At 48.6% G+C, this 21,402-nt stretch overlaps 1 protein-coding gene across 9 annotated transcripts in view; it reads right to left on the bottom strand.

Annotated features, from left to right (window-relative positions):
• ACACB (acetyl-CoA carboxylase beta) overlaps positions 1-21,402 on the bottom strand; it is a 63,608-nt gene that overhangs the window by 35,556 nt on the left and 6,650 nt on the right. For 7 of the 9 annotated variants that reach the window (XR_014001764.1, XR_014001765.1, XM_081168474.1 and 4 more), the window contains exons 2-11: positions 19,807-20,465; positions 9,833-9,965; positions 8,551-8,689; positions 8,361-8,470; positions 7,543-7,624; positions 6,619-6,717; positions 5,531-5,640; positions 4,431-4,541; positions 1,973-2,182; positions 427-597 (exon numbers count right to left, since the gene is read on the bottom strand). Coding sequence is in view for 7 of the 9 variants with exons in the window: in XM_081168474.1 (XP_081024600.1) it covers positions 427-597; positions 1,973-2,182; positions 4,431-4,541; positions 5,531-5,640; positions 6,619-6,717; positions 7,543-7,624; positions 8,361-8,470; positions 8,551-8,689; positions 9,833-9,965; positions 19,807-20,456 (1,815 nt within the window). In the remaining 2 variants the exon portion in view is untranslated. Of the gene's footprint in view, positions 1-426; positions 598-1,972; positions 2,183-4,430; positions 4,542-5,530; positions 5,641-6,618; positions 6,718-7,542; positions 7,625-8,360; positions 8,471-8,550; positions 8,690-9,832; positions 9,966-13,127; positions 13,266-19,806; positions 20,466-21,402 lie in introns of those variants that run through there. The other 2 variants (XM_081168471.1, XM_081168472.1) reach the window with 2 other exon arrangements.

Raw genomic sequence — 21,402 nt, 5'->3', positions numbered from 1 at the left:
CCTTGCCCATGAGGCTCACTGGGTGTGACCTTGTGCCAGTCACTGAATCACTGCCTCTCTGCCTCACCTACTTCACTGGATAGGTAAAGGAGGGTTGTTTGGGGGAATAAACGTGAAGAGGGAGAACATATTGCACCCTGGAGCACCATGGAGGAAAAGATAGGATAAAAATGCAATAAATAAATTACTACAATGAAAAAGACCTTAAAGAGACTGACTTTTGGTGGTATGAGAACAACACCAGGTGTAGAAATTTCTAGGTCCCTGCAAAGAGCCTGCTTCCCACTAGTCCTAGAGAACAGGGATGGGTCCCCTGTGGTCCTCCAGATGTTGCTGGAACTACAACACCCATCATTCCTGACCACTGGCCATGCTGGCTGGGGAGGGCCACGGGACAAAAACCCCATTTAGTAGTATCTGAATTACCTGAAGCTGGGCAGCAGGCAAGTTAACATCAGCAATCATCTCGGTGCAAGGGTGTTCCACCTGCAGGCGTGGATTCAGCTCCAGGAAGTGGAAGCTGCCATCTTCACTGTAGAGGTATTCCACCGTTCCCGCACTCACGTATCCCACTATTTTGGCAAGTCGTACAGCGCACTGTGGAAAAAAGCAGCCATGCAAAATAAGCCTCCATAAAACACGCAATGCCTTGGGAGAGTGACAGGAACAATTCATTCAGAGAAGTGCACGCTTCTACATTATCTGAAACTTTGACTTTAATTTTTCTTGCATTCTGATATATTGGCTGCTTTGGATAACTGAATTTTGAAGAATAAGGAATATATTCAGCAAGTAAAGAAACAAAATAGTTTGCGGTGAAGGTGAGATTTGAACACGGGACAAGGACCAGTGTGGTGCTGCAATTGGAGTGTTGGGGCAGGGACTAGGAAGACACAAGTTCAAATCCACACTCACCCCCAAAGTACTATGGGTGGCCCTGGTCTCAGCCTGATCTACAGCACAGGGTGGTTGTGAGTGTGAAGGAAGGAGGGGGAGGAGGAAGAGGGCCAAAGGGAACCATGAGGAGGTCTTTGGAGAAGAGGCAGTCTATCAAGGGAAATAAATAATAAAATGAAAAACAGGGATGTGGGCCTGTGGGAAAGGGAAGTCACCACAAAAAATATATATGCATTTTAGTGCACATTCCACCCAGTATATAAATTTTTGTTATGTCATCTCTGCACAATTTCCCAAGCAAGTTCCCCTAATGCATCAACTTTTTCTTTGTTATTTTCTATGTGCATTTTTCCCCAATATAGGCAATATACGTAGGCCATTTACACGGGGGTTACGTTCTAAGGAACCACATGTGTCAGTGAAATTGCACATATCTGAAACACCACTGAAAAAGCCTGCAAACACCTTGTTCTGCCTCTGCCCAATCCATGTGTGCACAGTCACGCACATATTGAACCTATGTAAATGAGGGGTTGCCTGTATACCTGCATTGCAAAACTCAGAAAAACATGATTTGCGAATGGTGGCTGCAGTTCAGTTTGCTTATTGTTTTGGTGCGTGCAAACAAGGAGATGGGGACAGGGGTCTCTGTCAACGCTTGGGTGCCAGGTGCCATTTTGAATCAGAATGGCAGACCAAAATGTGAGTTTGCTGTGACTTTGCCTGGTTTTTGGCATGATGGGTCCAAACTCATGAATTACACCATCCATTTTATAAAAAACATCTTTTATTTCTAAAAAATCCTGAGAAGCACCAGACACTCTCTGCTACTGTAGAATAAGAATCCAGTTATTGTGGTCCCAGATAAAGGGCTAGTTTAAATAAGAATAGAGAAAGCTGCCTTTTACCATATCAGAACATTGGCCCAAGCCAGCTTAGTGCTGTCGACACGGACTGGGAGTCTCTCTCAGCCCTACCTGGGAATCCTTGGGGGTGGAACATGGGACCTTCTGCATGCAAGGCAGGTGGTCTACCACAGAGCTATGACCCTGTTGGAAAACTCAGGTGTGTGTACCTGTTCCATGTATTCAAACACAGACGTTGCTGCTACAGTTGCTGGAGCTTCTTCAATAATCTTTTGGTGCCTCCTTTGGATGGAGCAGTCCCGGCTAAACAACGAAACCGCGTTCCCATACTGATCTGCTAAGACTTGGACCTCAAGGTGACGGGCGTGCTGCAACAACTTCATCACAAAGATCGGAGAGCCTGGAGCCTCACTCTGCACCTAGAATCACAGAATCATAGAATTGTGGAGCTGGAAGGGACCCTCAGGGGTCATCTGGTCCAAGGCCCCGCAGTGCAGGAATCAATGCTACACAATCCACACCAGCTGGATAGGAGGGAAGGTGAGATTGGTCTGGGTGACAAAAAACCCACCAATTAACACAAAGCAATCCAAAGCAGTCCATAACCTGGTCATTGCCTTTGGGGCCAGTTGGGAGTTTCTGAATTGTAGAAAGTGATGCATGCATTACAACAAGCCAGTCTGGAAGTTACCAGAGCATGGAGCACAGCGGCCAAGTCATGTTGGCTATGGCCTTCCTGGTACATTCCAGAGCAGCATTACTCAAGGTTGGGACTGGGGAAGGATGTGAGCGGAGGACAGGACAAGCCTATGAGACACCCAAAGTTTGGTGTTTCGAAGCTTCAATGGGGGGGGGGGGGAGGCTTCTGGAGACAGTTTACTGGTGCTGAATTGTGTGGGCCATAAGGTAAGGAAGATCATGAAAGGGCAGGGGAGGGAGCAAAACTCAAAGAACACAGAGGCGCAAAAGCACACTGTACAGACAGATGCCAGGATGCTTCTGCTGGGCACAGGGGTTTCACAACAGAGATTTCACCCTGGAGAGCTGGCCTGATAATGTGAGTCGTCACCTGAACAAACCATTTCCAGGGTGCTTGCTTGGGAGTAAGCTCCACTGAATTTAATGGAATTTACTTCTGAGTAAATATGCATAGGACTGCATATACACCAGGTAGTTGTATGAGGCCAGTGAGTTGAATGTGCATGTGATAAAACCCAAACACTAAGAAATAAATTGTTGCAACATATATACTGCAGCAGCTTAGGAGCGGCACCCGCCCTGTGCAGCAGTGAACAGGGAGCGTCCTTTCTAAGCCATGTTCATGTTAATAACAAACACAATAAATGCTGCTCAGTTTATCAGAGGCGTTTTTTAGTCAACCAAAGTGGTTTTTCAAATCGTCAAAGTTGCACCCTACTGAAAACTCCTGCCTTAAAGGAATGCAGACGTCACAGACTGATTCACATCTGTTAATGATTTATGCCTCTCCAAGGGCAAACTCCACGGCAGGCGGCAATGCTGGAAGCAACATTTGTGCTGTTTGTTATGAACACATTAAAACAACCCATGTGTTTAATCTGGATTCAGCATTGGGAGAAAAAGCCCATTTTTTCCCCACAGGAAAGCCCAAAGTACAGATCTGCCAATTTTAATAAATGTGAACACATTTTCAGATATTCTGAAGAAGCCAAAGGTTTAAGGATTCTCTGTTGTGCAGCTTTTGGGAGGCAGGGCCGGAAAACCTTTTTCAGCTTGAGGGCCGCATTCCCTCATGAACAGAACTTTCTGAGGGCCACATACCAGCTGTGGGCGGGGCAGGAGGCCAGAGTGGGTGGAGCCTTGGGGGGGGGCTTTTCCCATTGCACAGTGGACTACCTGCAAGCCACACAAGCGCCACACAGCTCTCCTCAAGAGGCACTGTCATGGTTCCAGGATACACCCAGCCAAAGCCCTCAAGGAGGGAGTGGAGAAATGAGACTTGGGGGGAGTCCCGAGGGCCAGGCAGAGAGGACTCAATGTAGAGCCATATTCAGCTCCTAGACTTGAGGTTCTCTGCACCCGCGGCAAAGAGCAGCATCTGAATTTCATTTTAGTGTATTTGAAACATACCCCGGCCTCAACTTCCAAAAGGAAGCCTAGCAGTCAATATACTTTGTCCTTGGCTATGGAAACTTTTCATACATGAAGCAAAACCTCAGATAGTTGCAAATGTTCTGAAGTGGCACTTGCATGGATTATAAGATTATAAAATGGAAATTTTAGTGTGGCAGCACCTGCACTCTGGAACCCCCTGCCTATTTACACCAGGCACTCTTTTTGGCACCAGCTAAAAACATTATTGTTTAGACAAGCCTACCTAGATATGTGGAATGTTGATGTATTTTTTATTCATTTATTGCAGTTTATTGCTGATTTTATCTTTTGAACATCAAAGAATTGTTTTTACTTATAATTTTATTAACTCTCTTTGCAAACTGATTTGATGGTTTGTTTGTTTGTTTGTTTTACAATCAAGTGGCGTATACATTCTATGAAATTAAATTAATTAATACAGAAATGCCACATTAACATAACGAGTTAACCGTAAACAAACAATTAAACATTTAATTGTTAAGTGGAGAAAAGGGCGGGGTAAATTAATAATAAATCCACCACGGCAGCTTTCACCTGTCTGAAGCGGGTGGGAAACTCTTCTGCTGCTTCCACTATCCGGATTCCTTTGCCACCCCCTCCCTCTGAAGCCTTGATCATCACAGGGTAGCCAATTCTCTCGGAAGCCTGAGAGAAAGGAAATTTCAGAAAAAGGAAAGGAAAATAAGAGTCAGATGGCAAAGAGCTAAAGGACCATTCTCCACTAATCGCAGCCCCGGACTACGGAGCGAACCATCTTCTCTGGGAGGCCAAGGCCTGTGCTTCTCTCAGGCTAAGTGTGGACAGCCTAGACTTCCCTCAGTACAAAATGGTGGCTGATTCACCCCATGAAAAGTGCCCAGCTACACACACACAGAGCTATGGGCTCCTTAAGTAACAAGGCCGCTGGCTGCCCCCCAGGGAGTTACCACCTTTGCCCGATACAAATGCTGCCCCACTCCTCCTCAATGTGTCATGTTTCAGGGTTGAACTGCAGATCAAAATTCAGCCCTGAACCCCAAGGCTTAAAAATTTGGTGGGAAAGGGAGAAACTTGGTTGTCTCAGCTTCTCTCACTTAGTAAGGGCTGATGGGAAAAGCCTTGGTTGCAAATTCTTCCTGCAATGTGGCTGTTAAATTGCACAGGATTTCTTCAAGGCTGATAATGTTTCTTTTTGAGAAGGAAGCTGTGTGTGGAGAATGCAACCCTTTCCAGGTGTGTTGTGGCCCTGAGGAAAACCCCCCTTTTGCAGCTGGAATGTGCCTTGGGAGGAAATTCTGCTGGGGGTTTTGCTCAGGCCTTTCTTTGGACTCTCCTGAATCCACCGTCCATCAATTTCAGGGGGTGATTCCCAGTCAGGCAGCATCCGCTGGGCTCAGGGCTTGCTTGCTGGAGGAGCAGCAGATCTGACCTCCAGAGCCGCTTGCTGCCTCCTGCGCCTCTTCCTCCACAGTCGCCACCCCCCTGCTCCCTCCCCCGCCACCCTCAGGGCTTCCCCCGGCTGCCTCAAGTTGCCTTAGGTGGTGGCAGAGTGAGGAGGAGTTGGGTGGCATTTTCTGTCCTAGTCTGGCCCTGGCAGGGCCACAGGTCAGCCACCCCTGCTCTGAAGTCCAAAGTCCCCTCTGAACCTGTGTTACCTCCAGGCCTTCATCCTGATCCCTGACGCAGCCCTGCCAAAAGGTCTCCAGGGGGACAGTGATGGTTCTTGGCTGCTCCTTCTCGTCCTCTATCCACTCAGCAACCAAACCTGGAAACATTCACATCAAGAAGCCTCAGAGTGATGGCCACAGGGATGTAAGAACAGCCGGGCTGGATCCGACCAGAGGCCTATCCGGACCGGCATCCCACAGGGGCCTGTCCATCACCTCCAGGCAGCGCATGTAAGCAAAGCCCTGCTGGATCAGGCTGGGGGGGGGGCATCAAGCCCAGCATCCTGATCTCATCCTTGCCAACTAGATGCCCCAGCGAAGCCCAGAAGCAGAACCTGAGCCCAGGAGCAGCCCTCTCCCTTGGTTGCTCCCCAGCCGCTGGAATTCAGAGGCTTCGAGTCCTGGAAGTAACACATAGCGATCATGAGGAGTATTCTCTCCCTCTTTCCAAGCACTGGAACTCATGGATGTCCAGCGAAGCTGAATGTTGAAAGATTGGGAGAGGACCAAAGAAATGACCTCTTCATGCAGCGCAGAGTTGAACTATGGAACTCACTCCCGCAGGAGGCAGTGAGATGGTCACCAGCCCAGGAAATTGGACAAATTCATGGCTGCTGAAACCACAGGAGAGTTGCTCTTGTGTTTGGGTTCTGCTTGTTGGTTTTCCATTGAGAATGGCTGGGGAAACCCAGCCAGATGGGTGAAGTGGTGTTGTTGTTGTTGTTGTTGTTGTTGTTGTTGTTGTTGTTGTTGTTGTTGTTGTTGTTGTTGTTGTATCTGGTTGGCCAGTGTGAGAACAGAATGCTGGACAAGATACAAATGGAGACTTAATCTTCCTCAGCTCATGTCAAACACTGCAGAGGTAGGTAGGAGGGCGACAAAATGTGAGAGAGGCTCCATTTCACAAAAACAGGCCTTGGTTTCTGCCGTGCTCCTTGAGCCCTGAGCCTCCACTCTGTCCCATCCCCTCTGGGCATGTGTAGAGTGAAGCTGGGATCAGGGGAGGCCTGCAATTGTTGGGGAGCACCAACCAGAAGCCTGAGCTAGGCAGGGTCAGAGCGCACACGTTCTCTTACCACTTCCACTCCAAGGCAATGTGGGGATATGGACCGTCTGGGCCACAATGGTGGAAGCCACTTTGTCCCCCAGAGCCCACATGGCTTCACTGGGCGGGCCTGGCAAAACAGAACAAGTCGTCCTGGGGTAAGTGCAGGAAGAAACCACCAAGAACTGTACTTACTTGGGCAAGGCCCAACGGGACGGATGGTCCCCTCGCACAACAGCATGAGAGCCCGTCCGTTTGTAGGCAGGATTGGAAGAGCGTAAGGAAGCAGCCAGGAGAGGCCCCACAAGAAGCTCAGCAGAGCTCCCTTGCTTACACCTGCTCCGCACGCTGCTTGTTTTTAGTTTCTGCACCACAGAAACTCCATCAGTGCTCCTGTTCCAACAGGCAGGTTGGCACACGACTCATCCTGCATCTGCCCATTTAACAGTGCCACCAACATGCAAGAGGACAGGTCCCTGCCCCAGGCAGCTTACAGTCTGTAGTGCTATACAGGATATAACACAGGAGGAGCCGGTGCTCGTCTTGTGGCCCCGGTTTTGCAATTTACCACAGCAGACAATTGTCTATTTTGGTATCCATGTGGACACACACAGAGCAATCTCTCAGTGCATAAACAACCTTGAAATCAGCCGTATTAACAGGTACACAGCAGCGTGCATTTCAAAGACACTGAGCCAGCTCCCCATGTCAGTGTTTTGGAAATCTAATATTCTGCCATGCACACCACAAAATATCAATTCACAGGAGGAGAAATTGGCAAAAACACATCTCATAAAACAAGCAAAACACCTACCCTGTCCCCAAATACACCCGGCAAAAAAGATTGTACCTTCAAAAGCCACCCCACCCCCATTTTTCCTCCAAACGAATCTTAGGAGACGCTGTTGTGCCCACTGTCAAAATAGTAGGGACCCCTGCACGAAAGAATGCCTACCTAGGAAAGCAATGCCGTGTTTGTGAAGAAATTCTGGAAGTTTTGGATTTTCCGATGCGTGTCCCCAACCAGCCCAAACAGCCTGCAACGAAAGCATTTAAGAAACAGACTTCAGATCCATAAACAGCTGCTTGGACTCAAGATCTGCCCTACAGAGCCCAAAGACTACAAGAGAGGCGTATAGCAGAGAACTCCCTAAGGGGAGTAGAGGAGCTTCGGCCACCTTCACACCATGCATTTAAAGCAGCGGGATACCACTCTAAACAGTCCTGGCTTCCCCCAAAGAAGTCTGGGAGATGTAGTTTGTTATGGGTGCATTCTCTCCCGGAGCTACAAATCCCGAGTTCTCTGTGAAGCGGGATTGACTATTAAACCACTCTAGAAACTGCAGCTCTGGAAGGAGAACAGGGGTCTCCTGACAACTCTCAGCACCCTTAGCAAACTACAGTTCCCAGAATACTGCTTAAATTGCTTTCCAAGGGCTTTCCAAGGGCTTTAATTCCGAGGAGGGAAACTGGTTGAGAGTGCAGAGGGTCACAGAGCCACCTTATTGCCATTCCCCACCCAGAGCACCTGCTGCCTGAGCCAGCAGAGTCTCTCTATCTGTCCCCAGGAATCCTTTGCATTGCATGGAGGTTTCATGGCAGACAGACGGAGGATCCAAACACAAAAGGCTGCGGAAAGCACTCCAAGGAAGCAAGCTCAAGAGCTACAAACCTGTTGTAAACAACTGATCCTCAAAGCCGCCAAACCAAAACTGTTCTGTTGTCTTGTTCTCCGGAACAGGAAAGAGGCCGATAGAGCATTTCAGACCTTACCTGCACTGGAATCCTTTTTGAAATATCCACAATTAATTCTACGTTGGCATAATTGTTATTATTCGTTCCTCCGGGGACTGGCACATACTGGTCGGCCATTTTTATATACTCTGAAAAATCGTAATGGTAGAATTATTTGCAGCGCTGAATGTGCATTCAGAGACAGAGCAGCCACACTCTCGCTGCTTACCTGCATTTGCTTTGAGGTCTTCGGGTGTCACCATGACCACGAATCTAATGGCCCGTTCATTGCGGAACATCTCATAGGCCCAGCGGCGGATGGAGCGCATGCACTTCACGGCAGCAATGCCATTGTTGGCAATAAGGACCTGTGAAGAAACCACACACAGGTAATGTTTGTTACTGATTGTTGTTAGAATCATGGAATCACAGAGTTGTAAGGGACCCTGAGGGTCATCTAGTCCTACCCCCTGCGATGCAAGAATCTCAACTGAAGCATCTAAGCAGCTAATCCTGGAAAGATTTCCAGCTGGAGAATGGAGAGCACCCCAATCCCTCCTCCAAAGACTACAAGAGAAGCGTGGGCCACATTCACACCCTACACTTTAAAGCAGCCGTTCTCAACCTCGGGCTGCACTGAAGATTGGTGGAGGGCCGCCCCCCCCCAAAAAAAAAAATTTGGAAGGGGCCTAAAAGAGCTCAGCCTCTAGGACAGGGGTAGGCAACCTAAGGACCGTGGGCCAGATGCGGCCCAATCGCCTTCTAAATCCGGTCTGCGGACAGTCCAGGAATCAGCGTGTTTTTACATGAGTAGAATGTGTGCTTTTATTTAAAATGCATCTCTGGGGCATAGGAATTCGTTCATCTAATTTTTTTCCAAAATATAGTCGGTCCCCCACATGGTCTGAGGGATGGTGGACTGGCCCACGGCTGAAAAAGTTTGCTGACCCCTGCTCTAGGAGTTGGTGCCCCTGATGATGACCTACTTACTATATACCCTTAAGTATTTATTAAGCCCACCCTTCACCATGGGGTTCCAGGGTGGGTTCCATAAAGCTTAGTACAATGAAACCATGTAATGCACGGATATTAAATTGGGGTGGGGGGGAGAGAGTGATAGTCTAACCTCATCCTCCAAACCCAAAGCTCTGTGCAAAAGAGTGTCTTGGTCTTCTTAAAAATGGAAAGAAAAATGAATGAAAAGTGATACAAATATGGTGGTGGACTCAACCTTCCGTGGAGGTTTTTAAACAAAGGTTGGCTGGCCATCTGTCAAGGATTCTTTAGCAGTGATTCCTGCACTGCAGGGGGCTAGGTTAGATGACCCTTGGCGTCCCCTCCAATTCTGCAACTCTGTGATTCTATGAAAAATTTGAGCATTTGAGCTCTGCACCTTATGCCAAAAGAGGGCGACTATGCATACCCTCCCGGAGATATCTTTTAGAAGCCCACAAGAAACCCAGCCATGATTGCAACCCCCCTGATGTGCTACCCTTCTCTGGGAATGCTACCTTTTCAATGACACGGTTTCCTCCAAAACGAGTCACAAACTCCGCAGGCGAGGCCACCGTGAAGTCCCTGTGCAAGTCTAGCTTCCTTTGCTCACGCCCCTTCTTGGTCAGGTGCATCCCCGACATGCTGGGTCTGGAAGGGGTGAGAAGACGGAGGGAAATTAAGAGTGGAGGCTGACCTGGTAGCACTGATAGGAAGCAGGAGTCACAGGCAGCGACTCCTTGGAACCAGAAGGGCAGCTCAAGGAGGAGCAAGCTTTCAAACCACCACTCCTCTGGTTATCAAGGGCGAACCAGAATTGCCCTCCAGGTGGCACGTACTGAATAATTCCACATTTCTTCTTGTTGTTTTTCTCCTCTTTTCAGACCAAAATGACTCACCAAGTGTAGGCTGGCTCAGAAATGTGTTTGTGATCTGAAAGCTGCAGAAGAAATTGTCTGTGTCCGACCACAAGGACACCCAGCAGGTCTTCTCCCAATGCAGTGCCAAGAGCAAAGAGTCACCAGCCTCAAGGCTGCTGGTTTGAGACCAGGAAGACTCCCTTCGCTCTGTCTCTATGTGAATGAAATGTCACCACAGTGAAACAAATTGGTGGCCTATTCAGGACACAACCTGCAACCTAGTGGCAGAATTCACCCCCCCTAGGACGCAGTGATGATGACTAGCTTACATGGTGGCTTTAAAAGCTGACAAAGGGAAGTGAGATCTTAGAGAGAGCCTCCATGTGCAAGCACATCATACCACCAAATAATGCCAGATGCTGGGCACAAGGAGAGGAGGGCTGCTGCTGCTGGTGAGCTGGAAACAGAAGGCTGGGTTAAGCAAGACTTGGCCTGACCCAGGCAATCCTTACCCAAATTCTCACCTTCCGTATGCCCTCCTAACTAAGGAGAGGCAAAGGAGGGCAGCTTGCCACTCAGCTTCTGCTCCTTGCTGCTATCTCCTTGCTCTCTCGCCAAGTCCTTGCAGGGCTGGCCTCAGTCCTCCCAGAAATGCAGCTGCCGGGCAAGATTAGGCCAGGGAGGGGGGCAACAAACACCCTCCGGAGCAAAGGACAAAAAGTGAGTGAGGCAGTTTTGACTGGGAATTTAGCCTAATCATCAAAATAAAAATTAATAATCACTCCTTCCGATAGGAAACACAGGTGGTGAGTTAAGACAAGAGGAAACTCCTCCCACCGCTGGCTCCCCCCATGAATGCTGAGCAGTCCAGAAGCCACAGAACATTTGAGTGCCAGCTGGAAAAGAAGAATGAAAAATGGAAGGGGGAAGAGAGAGAAAAAGGAGGAGTGGAAATCCCCTCTTGGAAAGAATGACAGGCTCATGAACATGAGCACTCCACTAGGGTATATATTTCCATACACAAACACCCCACACTCTCAGAACTCTTCAGTCTTCAAGAAACAGGCAGATCTCCAGTAACTTTAGCAAATTTCTCTTGATGGTCATCTTGCAGTGACCTCAGCCTTTGGGGGATGGGGGAAGGGGTGATATACAAATCTGAACCTGGCATTTCAAAAAGAAAGTATAAGCAGTCGCAAAGCAATATGAAAAATGTATCTCCACCCCACTCAGTCATTTAGTCAAGTTGGTCAGGCCATAATTTTGTTGGCATGCATGGACTCCTAGAGGGTAAACCCTTTGAAATCTCTTCTCACAGAGGCAGGCAGTCTAGTCCCTCTCTAATGCAGACTGCAGGATCCTGGGGCCCTGGGGCCTGGCCCTCCCTCAAAAGCTCCTCCCCAGAGTTGGGACATGGAAAGTGTGAGCTCTCTTCCACTGCACTTGACCTTCTCAGATAATCTGTGCAAGAGGAAATGGAAGCCCTGCTTGGTCAGAGGGTCTTCTCATCAAGAGACAGGGGCCTGGGCAAACGTCCGGCCATGCCACCCTCTGGCTGGGGAAACACGGCTGCGCTGTGGGACCCACATTTTGAGTGGTGCATTTTGTGGGGTGGGGGAGGGGGGAGGGAAGAGAAAATAATCTTAATAACATATATTTAGGGAATTAATTTATTTTAAAGCCACCTTTCCAACTGCTTCACGCAATATGCAATGCATGACACATTTAAACAACTCACACTCAAAGCCTTATAAATCAGAATTTACAACTTTTGTTTTGCTATAAAAATATGCAAATTGGGGGGGGGACTCATAAATGGTGTGGTGCCAAAAAGAATTCAGGAGGACCCTGAATTCCCTTATATACAGCAGAAATACTGATACAAAGGACTCCCTCTCCACAGCACCATGTGAAATTTGGTTTTCATAATGGTCTTAAGTACTTTACCAACCTAATATTAAGTCTCCCCCAGAAATAACCTTGGAGGTTTTTAGGCAGAGGTTGGATGGCCCTCTGTCATTCATGATCTAGATGATCTCTGCATTGCAGGGAGCTGGACTAGATTACCATCAGGATCCCTTCCAACTCTACAATTCTATGATTCTATACTATGCTGCTTTGTTGCACTTATGTTATTTTTACTATATTGATATGTTTATTGAAGTAAATCAAAACCTTCATTAATAAAAATAAATCGGGGTAAATTATACTGGGATCAGTGTCTCCCATGTACTCCCAAGGCGTGCACACAATTTTGCTTATTTCTGCTTTTAGCAAAAACTTAACCCAATTTTTAGATGACAAGGCAGGGAAAGCAGGGGGAAAGGAAGATCAACTAACCTGACAAGATGCTGTGAAGTTAGTCCCCCCCCCCTTTCTAAACTGGATGTTTAAAAGAAAAACGCGGTGCGGGCAGGGAGGGAAGAGGGCAAGAAAGATTTAAAATGGAAGAGGCAAGCAAGGGTCAAGGGTGGACACACAGTGACGTCACACAAGAAACGTGGATTTTGTTTTGGAAATGGGAAACTCCATCTAGGAGCTTTTCCGGCCACAGCAGTTTTCGAAACACACACGGGCACAATCTTTGCTGACGAAAACGAAGAAGCGGAAGAATCTGGAGAATCCACTCCCCAAATGCACGGGAGGCTCCAAAACACCCAGGGGGGCAATAAAGCAGACGAAAGGGCTTCTGCAAGCCCCCACCTGACCTCTGGCACTTCTGGAAACCCCACGCGGGAAACATCGAGTGCAGAAAGCCAGTCGCCCTTCTGACATGCAGGTGCCTGAGAAACCCTCTTAAGCCGGGGGAAAGGACTTGCCCGTCCGAGCAGGGCAGCTGCCGCCTCCGCCACGCCCAAGGGGGTCCAAGAGCCCCTCCTCTCCGCCTGCCCGAAGCCGCCAAGTCTCGGCCCTCTCCCGGGGACCAAGTCCCCTGCCCGCCCCCCGGACTGACCTCCAAAGGCCCCCGGAGCAGCTCCGACCGGCTCCGCCGCCTTCCTCTGCCATCCCGCCCGGGAGCCCCCCAGAAGGGCGGAGGGCGGGGGCCCCCGAGGCAGCCTCGTCCTCCGCCGCCTCCCGCTGCTCCATTGCTGCCGCCGGCTGCTCCCCTTTGGGCAAAGCGCCAGCAAACTCTCGAGCAGCACCAAGCGGCCCCGAGAGGCGGCAGAGAAGGAAGCCCCGGGCCGGAGTCGGGGCGCTTCTCCTCTCCCAAAGACACACAAGCAACCCTTTCCTAGGCAGGTGCTTTTTTAAAGGGGGGGGCGAAGCCAAAGAGCCCCCAGGTCTTGTGGGCAGCAGCGAAAAAAGGACTTAGAAGAGTCCGATGAGTGTCGGATTAGTACCCCGGAGAGCCCAGGGTTCAAAGCTCCCTTGGGCAGGTCAGGGCCCCTCGGCCGAGCCTACCTGGCAGGGCTGTGGTGAGGAGAGGTGGAACCATGCGGGCCACCTTGAGCTTCTGGGAGAAAAACGTGGGGTAGAAACCTGCTCTCTGATAGGGACCAGCCAGGCACCTCCAGAAAGCTCATCGCCTGACAGATGGGACACTTTCGCTGGACGCCACCACTGGCTTGACAGACTCACGGAAGGCATGCGGGGTTTGCTTCTCACTGAAATCCAAGTTGTCGCTTTCCTCGTTGCCAAGTCCCCTGCGCAAGGGACCCCCAGGGCTGCAAAGCCCCTTCACCATTTCTACATAGTCCCCCCCCCCATTGCAACAGGAGAGCAGCAGCAAGAGGGAGGCAAGGGGCCTGCCCCCCCCCCCAGAAACAGTCCTTTGTCCTAATCAGGCCTTTTGTCCTCCGCTTATCAGCAACCCTGGAAGGCTTTGGGAACAACTTGTAGCTAATGTGTTTGCCTGCGTTTAAAAATAAAATGTGCCCTTGTGGACATTAAGGCTTATTGTGTGACACTGCTTCAGAAGAGGTTCTCTATATAAAAAAAATTAGAAGCAGGATATAGATCTTTGAAACACCAGATAATAAATAGACTATGGGTATCTGGAATACATTACCAACCATCTCGGACCCTACAATTGGTTGACTGGTTGGTGGTGGCTCCACCAGAGGCCCTCCGATTCTCACCAGCCCGTGAGGGAGCCCTTTCAGTGATGCCCTCCCTAGTCAGGTGCGTCTGCGTCCATCATTATTTATTTTCAGGAGCAATTTTTAAACTTTCCTGCTTGGCCAGGCATTTGGTGACTAAAGAATTGCGATTATTAATTGATGTCCTTTATATTCCACCTTTTTTCTCTCCAAGGAGCTCAAGGGGGTGTACATAATGCTCCCCTCCCCCCTTTCACCCTCACAACAGCCCTGTGGGGTGGCGTGGGCTGAGTGACAGGCCCAAGGTCAGCCAGGGAGCTTCATGGCTGAGTGGGGATTCGAACCCTGGTCTTCCAGCTCCTGGAGCAGCACTCCAAACAGTGGCACCACACTGGCTCTCACTGTTCCAGGCAACCCTAAGATCACTGGGTGGAAGAATGTATTTATCTTTTTGGTTAACTGCTTTTGGAATGTTCTTAACTGTAACTGATTTTAGATGTTTTCAATTGTAGTTCTTTTTAGACTGTTTTAACCCGTTTTAAAACGTTTAACTTGCTTTTGTTTTAAATGGCCCATCTGTTTGCTACCCTGGGCTCTTTGGGGAGGAAGGGAGGGATATAAATTCAATAAATAAGCAACGATAATTTCTCGTCTGAAAAACAAACAAACAGGTCATTCCCTCTGCCCCATCTACACAGTTCCATCAGCTTCAAGATCTGAACTCACTGCTCCTCTCTCTTTTCACTCACCACTCCTTGCTGTTAGGAAATGTCGGGTGCTTTAACAGTTCACTTTTACTAACATGAAGCAGGGAGCTGTGCCTGCCTTTTCCGCTATGCAGCTGGTACAGGCAAGGGCTCCTCCACATTTCTGTTACTCCTGTGATTTCTATTCAAGGGTCAGAGAGGTTCATCTTTTGTCCTGCCACTTTCCTGGAAAACCCACTGCTTACTGCTGAATTGGAACAAATTCCAGTTGGGTTTTCTGCAGATTGACATTCAGGTTTTCCCAGGAAAAGCGGCAGCACAAAACGAAAACCTCTTGGACCTGTGAATGGAAATCATGGGGCAAACAGAAATGTGGATGAGTCCCTGCCCTTGGAGCCTTGAGCCAAAAAATGCTGTATGCTCAATGCAGGTTGGTGAGCAATGCACATGGCCTTTTAATGCCCCCACCCCATAAGGCCATTTGTAGTGAGTGAGGCATACATTATTATCTGGAGAGGGCTGCCGCCCTTCAGCCGCCCCCCACTAGAATCATCAATGCCCAAGAAGGGACCCCAAAGAACCTTAAGTCCACAATCTAAAATCACTGGCTGCAGGCCAAGACCCCGGCTGAACTAAGAAGGGGGTCATTAGTGGTAGTGCTGGATTTCTTAAACAGAAAAGTTCTGGCTTTGGCTGGATGCTGAGCTACCATGAAGCTGAGCTACTCTGGAGATTGCTACCTCTTCATATCACCTATTTTCGTCTTTCAGAAACCACGTCTAAATTTTAAATCAATAAAATAACAATAATAACAACCATAATAATAATTTATTTGCACCCCGCCCATCTGGCTGGGGTTTCCCCAGCCACTCTGGGCAGCTTCCAACAAAGATTAAAAATACATTAAAATGTCACACATTAAAAACTTCCCAGAACAGCCTTCAGGTGTCTTCTAAATGTCAGGTAGTTGTTGTTCTCTTTGACATCTGGTGGGAGGGCGTTCCACAGGGCAGGGGCCACTACCGAGAAGGTCCTCTGCCTGGTTCCCTGTAGCTTTGCTTCTCACAGTGAGGGAACCGCCAGAAGGCCCTTGGAGCTGGACCTGAGTGTCTGGGCTGGACAATGGGGGTGGAGACGCTCCTTTGGGAATACTGGACCGAGGCCGTTTAGGGCTTTAAAGGTTAGCACCAACACTTTGAATTGTGCTCAGAAACGTACTGGGAACCAATGTAGGTCTTTCAAGACCGGTGTTATGTGGTCTCGGCGGCTGCTCCCAGTCACCAGTCTAGCTGCTGCATTCTGGATTAGTTATAGTTTCCAGGTCACCTTCAAAGGTCATAGAATCATAGAATCATAGAGTTGGAAGAGACCACAAGGGCCATCGAGTCCAACCCCCTGCCAAGCAGGAAACACCATCAGAGCACTCCTGACATATGGTTGTCAAGCCTCTGCTTAAAAACCTCCAAAGTAGGAGACTCCACCACACTCCTTGGCAGCAAATTCCACTGTCGAACAGCTCTTACTGTCAGGAAGTTCTTCCTAATGTTTAGGTGGAATCTTCTTTCTTGTAGTTTGGATCCATTGCTCCGTGTCCGCTTCTCTGGAGCAGCAAGAAACAACCTTTCTCCCTCCTCTATATGACATCCTTTTATATATTTGAGCATGGCTATCATATCACCCCTTAACCTCCTCTTCTCCAGGCTAAACATGGCCAGCTCCCTTAGCCGTTCCTCATAAGGCATCGTTTCCAGGACTTTGACCATTTTGGTTGCCCTCCTCTGGACACGTTCCAGTTTGTCAGTGTCCGTCTTGAACTGTGGTGCCCAGAACTGGACACAGTACTCCAGGTGAGGTCTGACCAGAGCAGAATACAGTGGCACTATTACTTCCCTTGATCTAGATGCTATACTCCTATTGATGAGGCCCAGAATTGCATTGGCTTTTTTAGCTGCCGCGTCACACTGTTGGCTCATGTCAAGTTTGTGGTCAACCAAGACTCCTAGATCCTTTTCACATGTACTGTTCTCAAGCCAGGTGTCACCCATCTTGTATTTGTGCCTCTCATTTTTTTTGCCCAAGTGCAATACTATACATTTCTCCCTGTTAAAATTCATCTTGTTTGTTTTGGCCCAGTTCTCTAATCTGTCAAGGTCGTTTTGAAGTGTGATCCTGTCCTCTGGGGTGTTAGCCACACCTCCCAGTTTGGTGTCATCTGCAAATTTGATCAGGATGCCCTTGAGTCCATCATCCAAGTCGTTGATAAAGATGTTGAATAAGACCGGGCCCAAGACAGAACCCTGTGGCACCCCACTAGTCACTCTTCTCCAGGATGAAGAGGAACCATTGATGAGCACCCTTTGGGTTCGGTCAGTCAGCCAGTTACAAATCCACTGAGTGGTAGCATAGTCAAGACCGCATTTTACCAGCTTCTTTACAAGAATATCATGGGGCACCTTGTCAAATGCCTTGCTGAAATCAAGGTAGGCTACATCCACTGTGTTCCCTTCATCTACCAGGCTTGTAATTCTGTCAAAAAACGAAATCAGGTTAGTCTGACATGACTTATTTTTCAGAAATCCATGCTGACTATTGGTGATCACAGCATTCCTTTCTAGGTGCTCACAGACTGTTTGCTTAATGATCTGCTCCAGAATCTTCCCTGGTATTGATGTCAGACTGACTGGGCGATAATTATTTGGGTCCTCTCTTTCCCCCTTTTTGAAAATAGGGACAACATTTGCCCTCCTCCAGTCTGCCGGGAGTTCGCCTGTTCTCCAGGAATTCTCAAAGATGACTGCCAGTGGTTCTGAGATCACATCTGCCAGTTCTTTTAATACTCTTGGATGCAGTTCATCTGGCCCTGGAGACTTGAATACATCTAAACTAGCCAAGTATTCTTGTACTATCTCCTTAGTTATTCTGGGCTGTGTTTCCTTTGCTGAATCATTTGCTCCAAATTCTTCAGGTCGGGCATTGTTTTCTTTATCGGAGAAGACTGAGGCAAAGAAGGCATTGAGGAGTTCAGCCCTTTCTGTGTCCCCTGTTTGCATTTCACCATCTTCTCCTCTGAGTGACCCCACTGTTTCTTTGTTCTTCCTTTTGCTACAAACATACCCATAAAAGCCTTTTTTGTTGCTTTTAACCTCTCTAGCAAGCCTGAGTTCATTCTGTGCTTTAGCTTTTCTGACTTTGTGTCTACACGTGCTAGCTATTTGTTTGAATTCCTCTTTGGTGGTTTCCCCCCTTTTCCATTTTTTGTACACATCCTTTTTTAATCTTAACTCAGTTAAAAGTTCTTTAGATAGCCACCCTGGCTTCTTTAGTCACCTTCCATGTTTCTGTCTCATTGGTATTGCCTGACGTTGTGCTTTTACTATCTCCCTCTTAACAAACTCCCAGCCATCATGAACTCCCTTTCCTTTTAGTATTTCTGTCCATGGGATCTCACCCAGCACTTCCCTAAGTTTTATGAAGTCGGCTTTCTTAAAGTCAAGAAATTGAGTCCTAGTATGCTTGGCTGCTCCTTTCCGCTGTATAGTAAACTTCAGAAGAGCATGATCACTCGCGCCTAATGATCCTTCCACTTCTACCCCACTAACCAGGTCATCAACATTGGTTAGGACCAGATCTAAAATGGCTGTTCCTCTTGTTGCTTCTCCCACTTTCTGGACAATGAAGTTGTCTGCAAGGCCAGTGAGGAATCTGTTTGACCTTATGCTCTTGGCTGAGTTTGACATCCAACAAATATCCGGGTATCCCCCATTACTACTATCTCCCTTCCTTTTGCATGCTTGGCCATCTGTTCCAGGAAGGCATCATCTATGTCCTCCGTTTGGCTTGGGGATCTATAGTAAACTCCCACAATGAGGTCTCTGTTATTCTTCTCTCCCTTTATTTTGACCCAAATGCTCTCACTTTGGCTTTGAGGTTCTAAATCTTGGATCTCTTCACAGGTATACACATCCCTGACATATAACGCCACTCCTCCTCCTTTCTTGTCTGGTCTGTTTCTCTGAAATAGATTGTATCCCCCTACGTAGGTAGCCCCATGTAGAGCGCATTGCAGTAGTCAAGCATAAATCAAACATTTCTAAACTGACATACAATGAAAGAGACCTCAGCATCTCAAAATGAAAGACATTTTTTTAAGCCACAACTTCAACAGTTGGAGTAACAAGCAAGGAGCATAGCAAATAAAAAATCAGTTTGCCAAAAAATAAAAGAAGAGGGTAAAGGCACAGAGAAATCTCTTGGCCTGTATCTTGAACTGAACAAAGGAGGAGCCAGGAGCTTCTTCCCTGCCATTTGGTTCCTTCATATGTTTATTTACTCCATTTGTATCCTTCCCTTCCTCTCAAAGGAGCCCAGGATGTGCCACCACCAAGAAGACGCCCCACCCCCCGTCAAAGCAGAACATGGCTGGCAGTCCTGTTTTTGAGACTCCCACTCCCATCATCCTGGGCCACTTGGCCTCGCTGGCTGGGGCTCATGGGCGTTGGAGTCCAGCCACATCCGGAGGTCACAAGCTCCTCATCCCATCCTTTAAAGCTCAGCCTTCCCCAACCTGGTGCCCTCCAGCTCTTATCAGCCCCAGAAGGACGAAGCATCCTTTGGGGGGGAACATGGCCATGCTGGCTGGGTGGACATGAGCTGTAAGCCAAAACTTATTGAAGGTATGGGGTTGGGGAAGCTGCTTAAGGTCATAGGCATTCAGCTGCAAAGGAGGAATCGACTGCTGTGAATCAGAAGGAGAGGGAGCTTTGGCATAAGTTAGGAAAGACAAAGAACGCAGGATCTCATATTGTGCCCGTTTCACATGCCATGCTCAAAGAAGCTTTTGCCTGGCCCAGCTGCCAGCAGGCTCTCCGGCTGCCATGATGCTTACCTCATCACCCCACTGGTCTCCGACAGGGAGATCAGCGGCGAGGAATCCACAGAGGACGAGGACCCGACGCTGGCCAAGCTGCTCCTCCTCCTGCCCGCCATTTTTAAGGATCCAGCCACCAGCTCGTCATCAGAAGAGTTGTCTTCGAAAGAGCCCAGCACAAACTTGGTCATTGCTTGGCGCCTCACTTGGGCCTGGCTGCTCTCTGGTTCCTCTCCTGAGAGGGACCCCATTTGCCTCAGCGACTGGCCTGAGGAAGGGACGATGACCCGGCTGAGAGGCCTCCCCGACTCCGTGGCTGGGGAGCCCTGGGCCGAATGACCTGAGGCAGACTGGGGAATTGGGGGCTTGCAGGGGCAGGAGGGGTGTTCTGGCTGCTTAGGGGCACCCCCAGAGGCCTGCGTGCTTAGAGGAGGGCACTGCTGTGAGGCGTCTTCGGAGTCCTGGCTGGGCCCCATCAGCGGGGGCTGCGACCCACAAGCTTTGGAGAGTTGGAGGGGGGATCCATTGGTGGGAAGATCCAGAGTTTCGGAAGGAAGTGGCTGGTTTGGGGCAGGCCCTTCCACGACCAGTTTCCTTGGGTAGTTTGCCATTTTGGTCCAAACTAACCAGGCCAAAGTCAGCAAAGAGAAAAAAGCTAGCAGGACCATTCAGAAATCCTGGATGGGGGTGGAAAGAGAGAAGAATATTTAGGGGTGGTAGTAGGAAAAACCACACACACACACACACTTTCAGAGTTCTGAAAGTTAACCTAAGGTCACCTTTGGCAACCTGGTGCTCTCCAGACAAACTAAAGCCCCCGTCAGCATTGAAAAGCCAGCAGCAAAATGGATAATTTTGCATTTTAAAAAATCTGTTCTGCTGCTGCTGCATCAACTGCCTCCCCCACAAGCTTTTATTAAATGCAAGCTCTCACCACAGAATTATAAACACACAAATTGTTTGGGTAGCTACACAAATTGATACTGGGCCCCTCAAAACTGAAAAAGAGCTTTCCTCAGCTCTGACCCCATGATCAAGTTAAGAGGAATTCCAAGGACCATACGGGCCAGATTCATGCACAAACACAGACAACAACAGCATCCACCACACTGTAGAACTGCTGCCCCAAGACCTTCACTTAAAAAGAGACACGACAACACACAACAGGCCTTTGCTCCAGGAAAGATCCACCTCTTACAGTATTTTATATTGCAGCCAATGGAATCTCTTCGCTGATCTATCTCTCTGCGGCCAGCTGCTGCGGCTGAGCCAAAGGGGCTCTTGAAACATGAGCTATTTTTGTTAAGTTGTGGGTGAACATATCAGACGACACAGCGATTCTTCAGACAGCACTTGTTTATTCACAGGCCAGAACAGAACTGAACTGAAGGGTTCAGCCAGCCTGCTTATATAGAGCTCCACTAGAACGCAACTGTAACACTTTCTGTAACTATCCAATCACTGAACGTCACTTTCAATCCCTTATTTGCATATGTGGACCTGAGTGAAAACTATCTACAGTATCCCCCCTGCTGGCCCAGGGTGAGAACTTCAGTACATAACAATTTTCATTCTCCAAAAGCAGCCCCTTGGCAAAGTCTGCCTGTTCTCCTG

Source organism: Podarcis bocagei (genome assembly GCF_964188305.1).
Source record: "Podarcis bocagei genome assembly, chromosome: 13".
NCBI classification, from domain to species: domain Eukaryota; kingdom Metazoa; phylum Chordata; class Lepidosauria; order Squamata; family Lacertidae; genus Podarcis; species Podarcis bocagei.
This window is presented reverse-complemented; position numbering and strand designations above follow the sequence as displayed.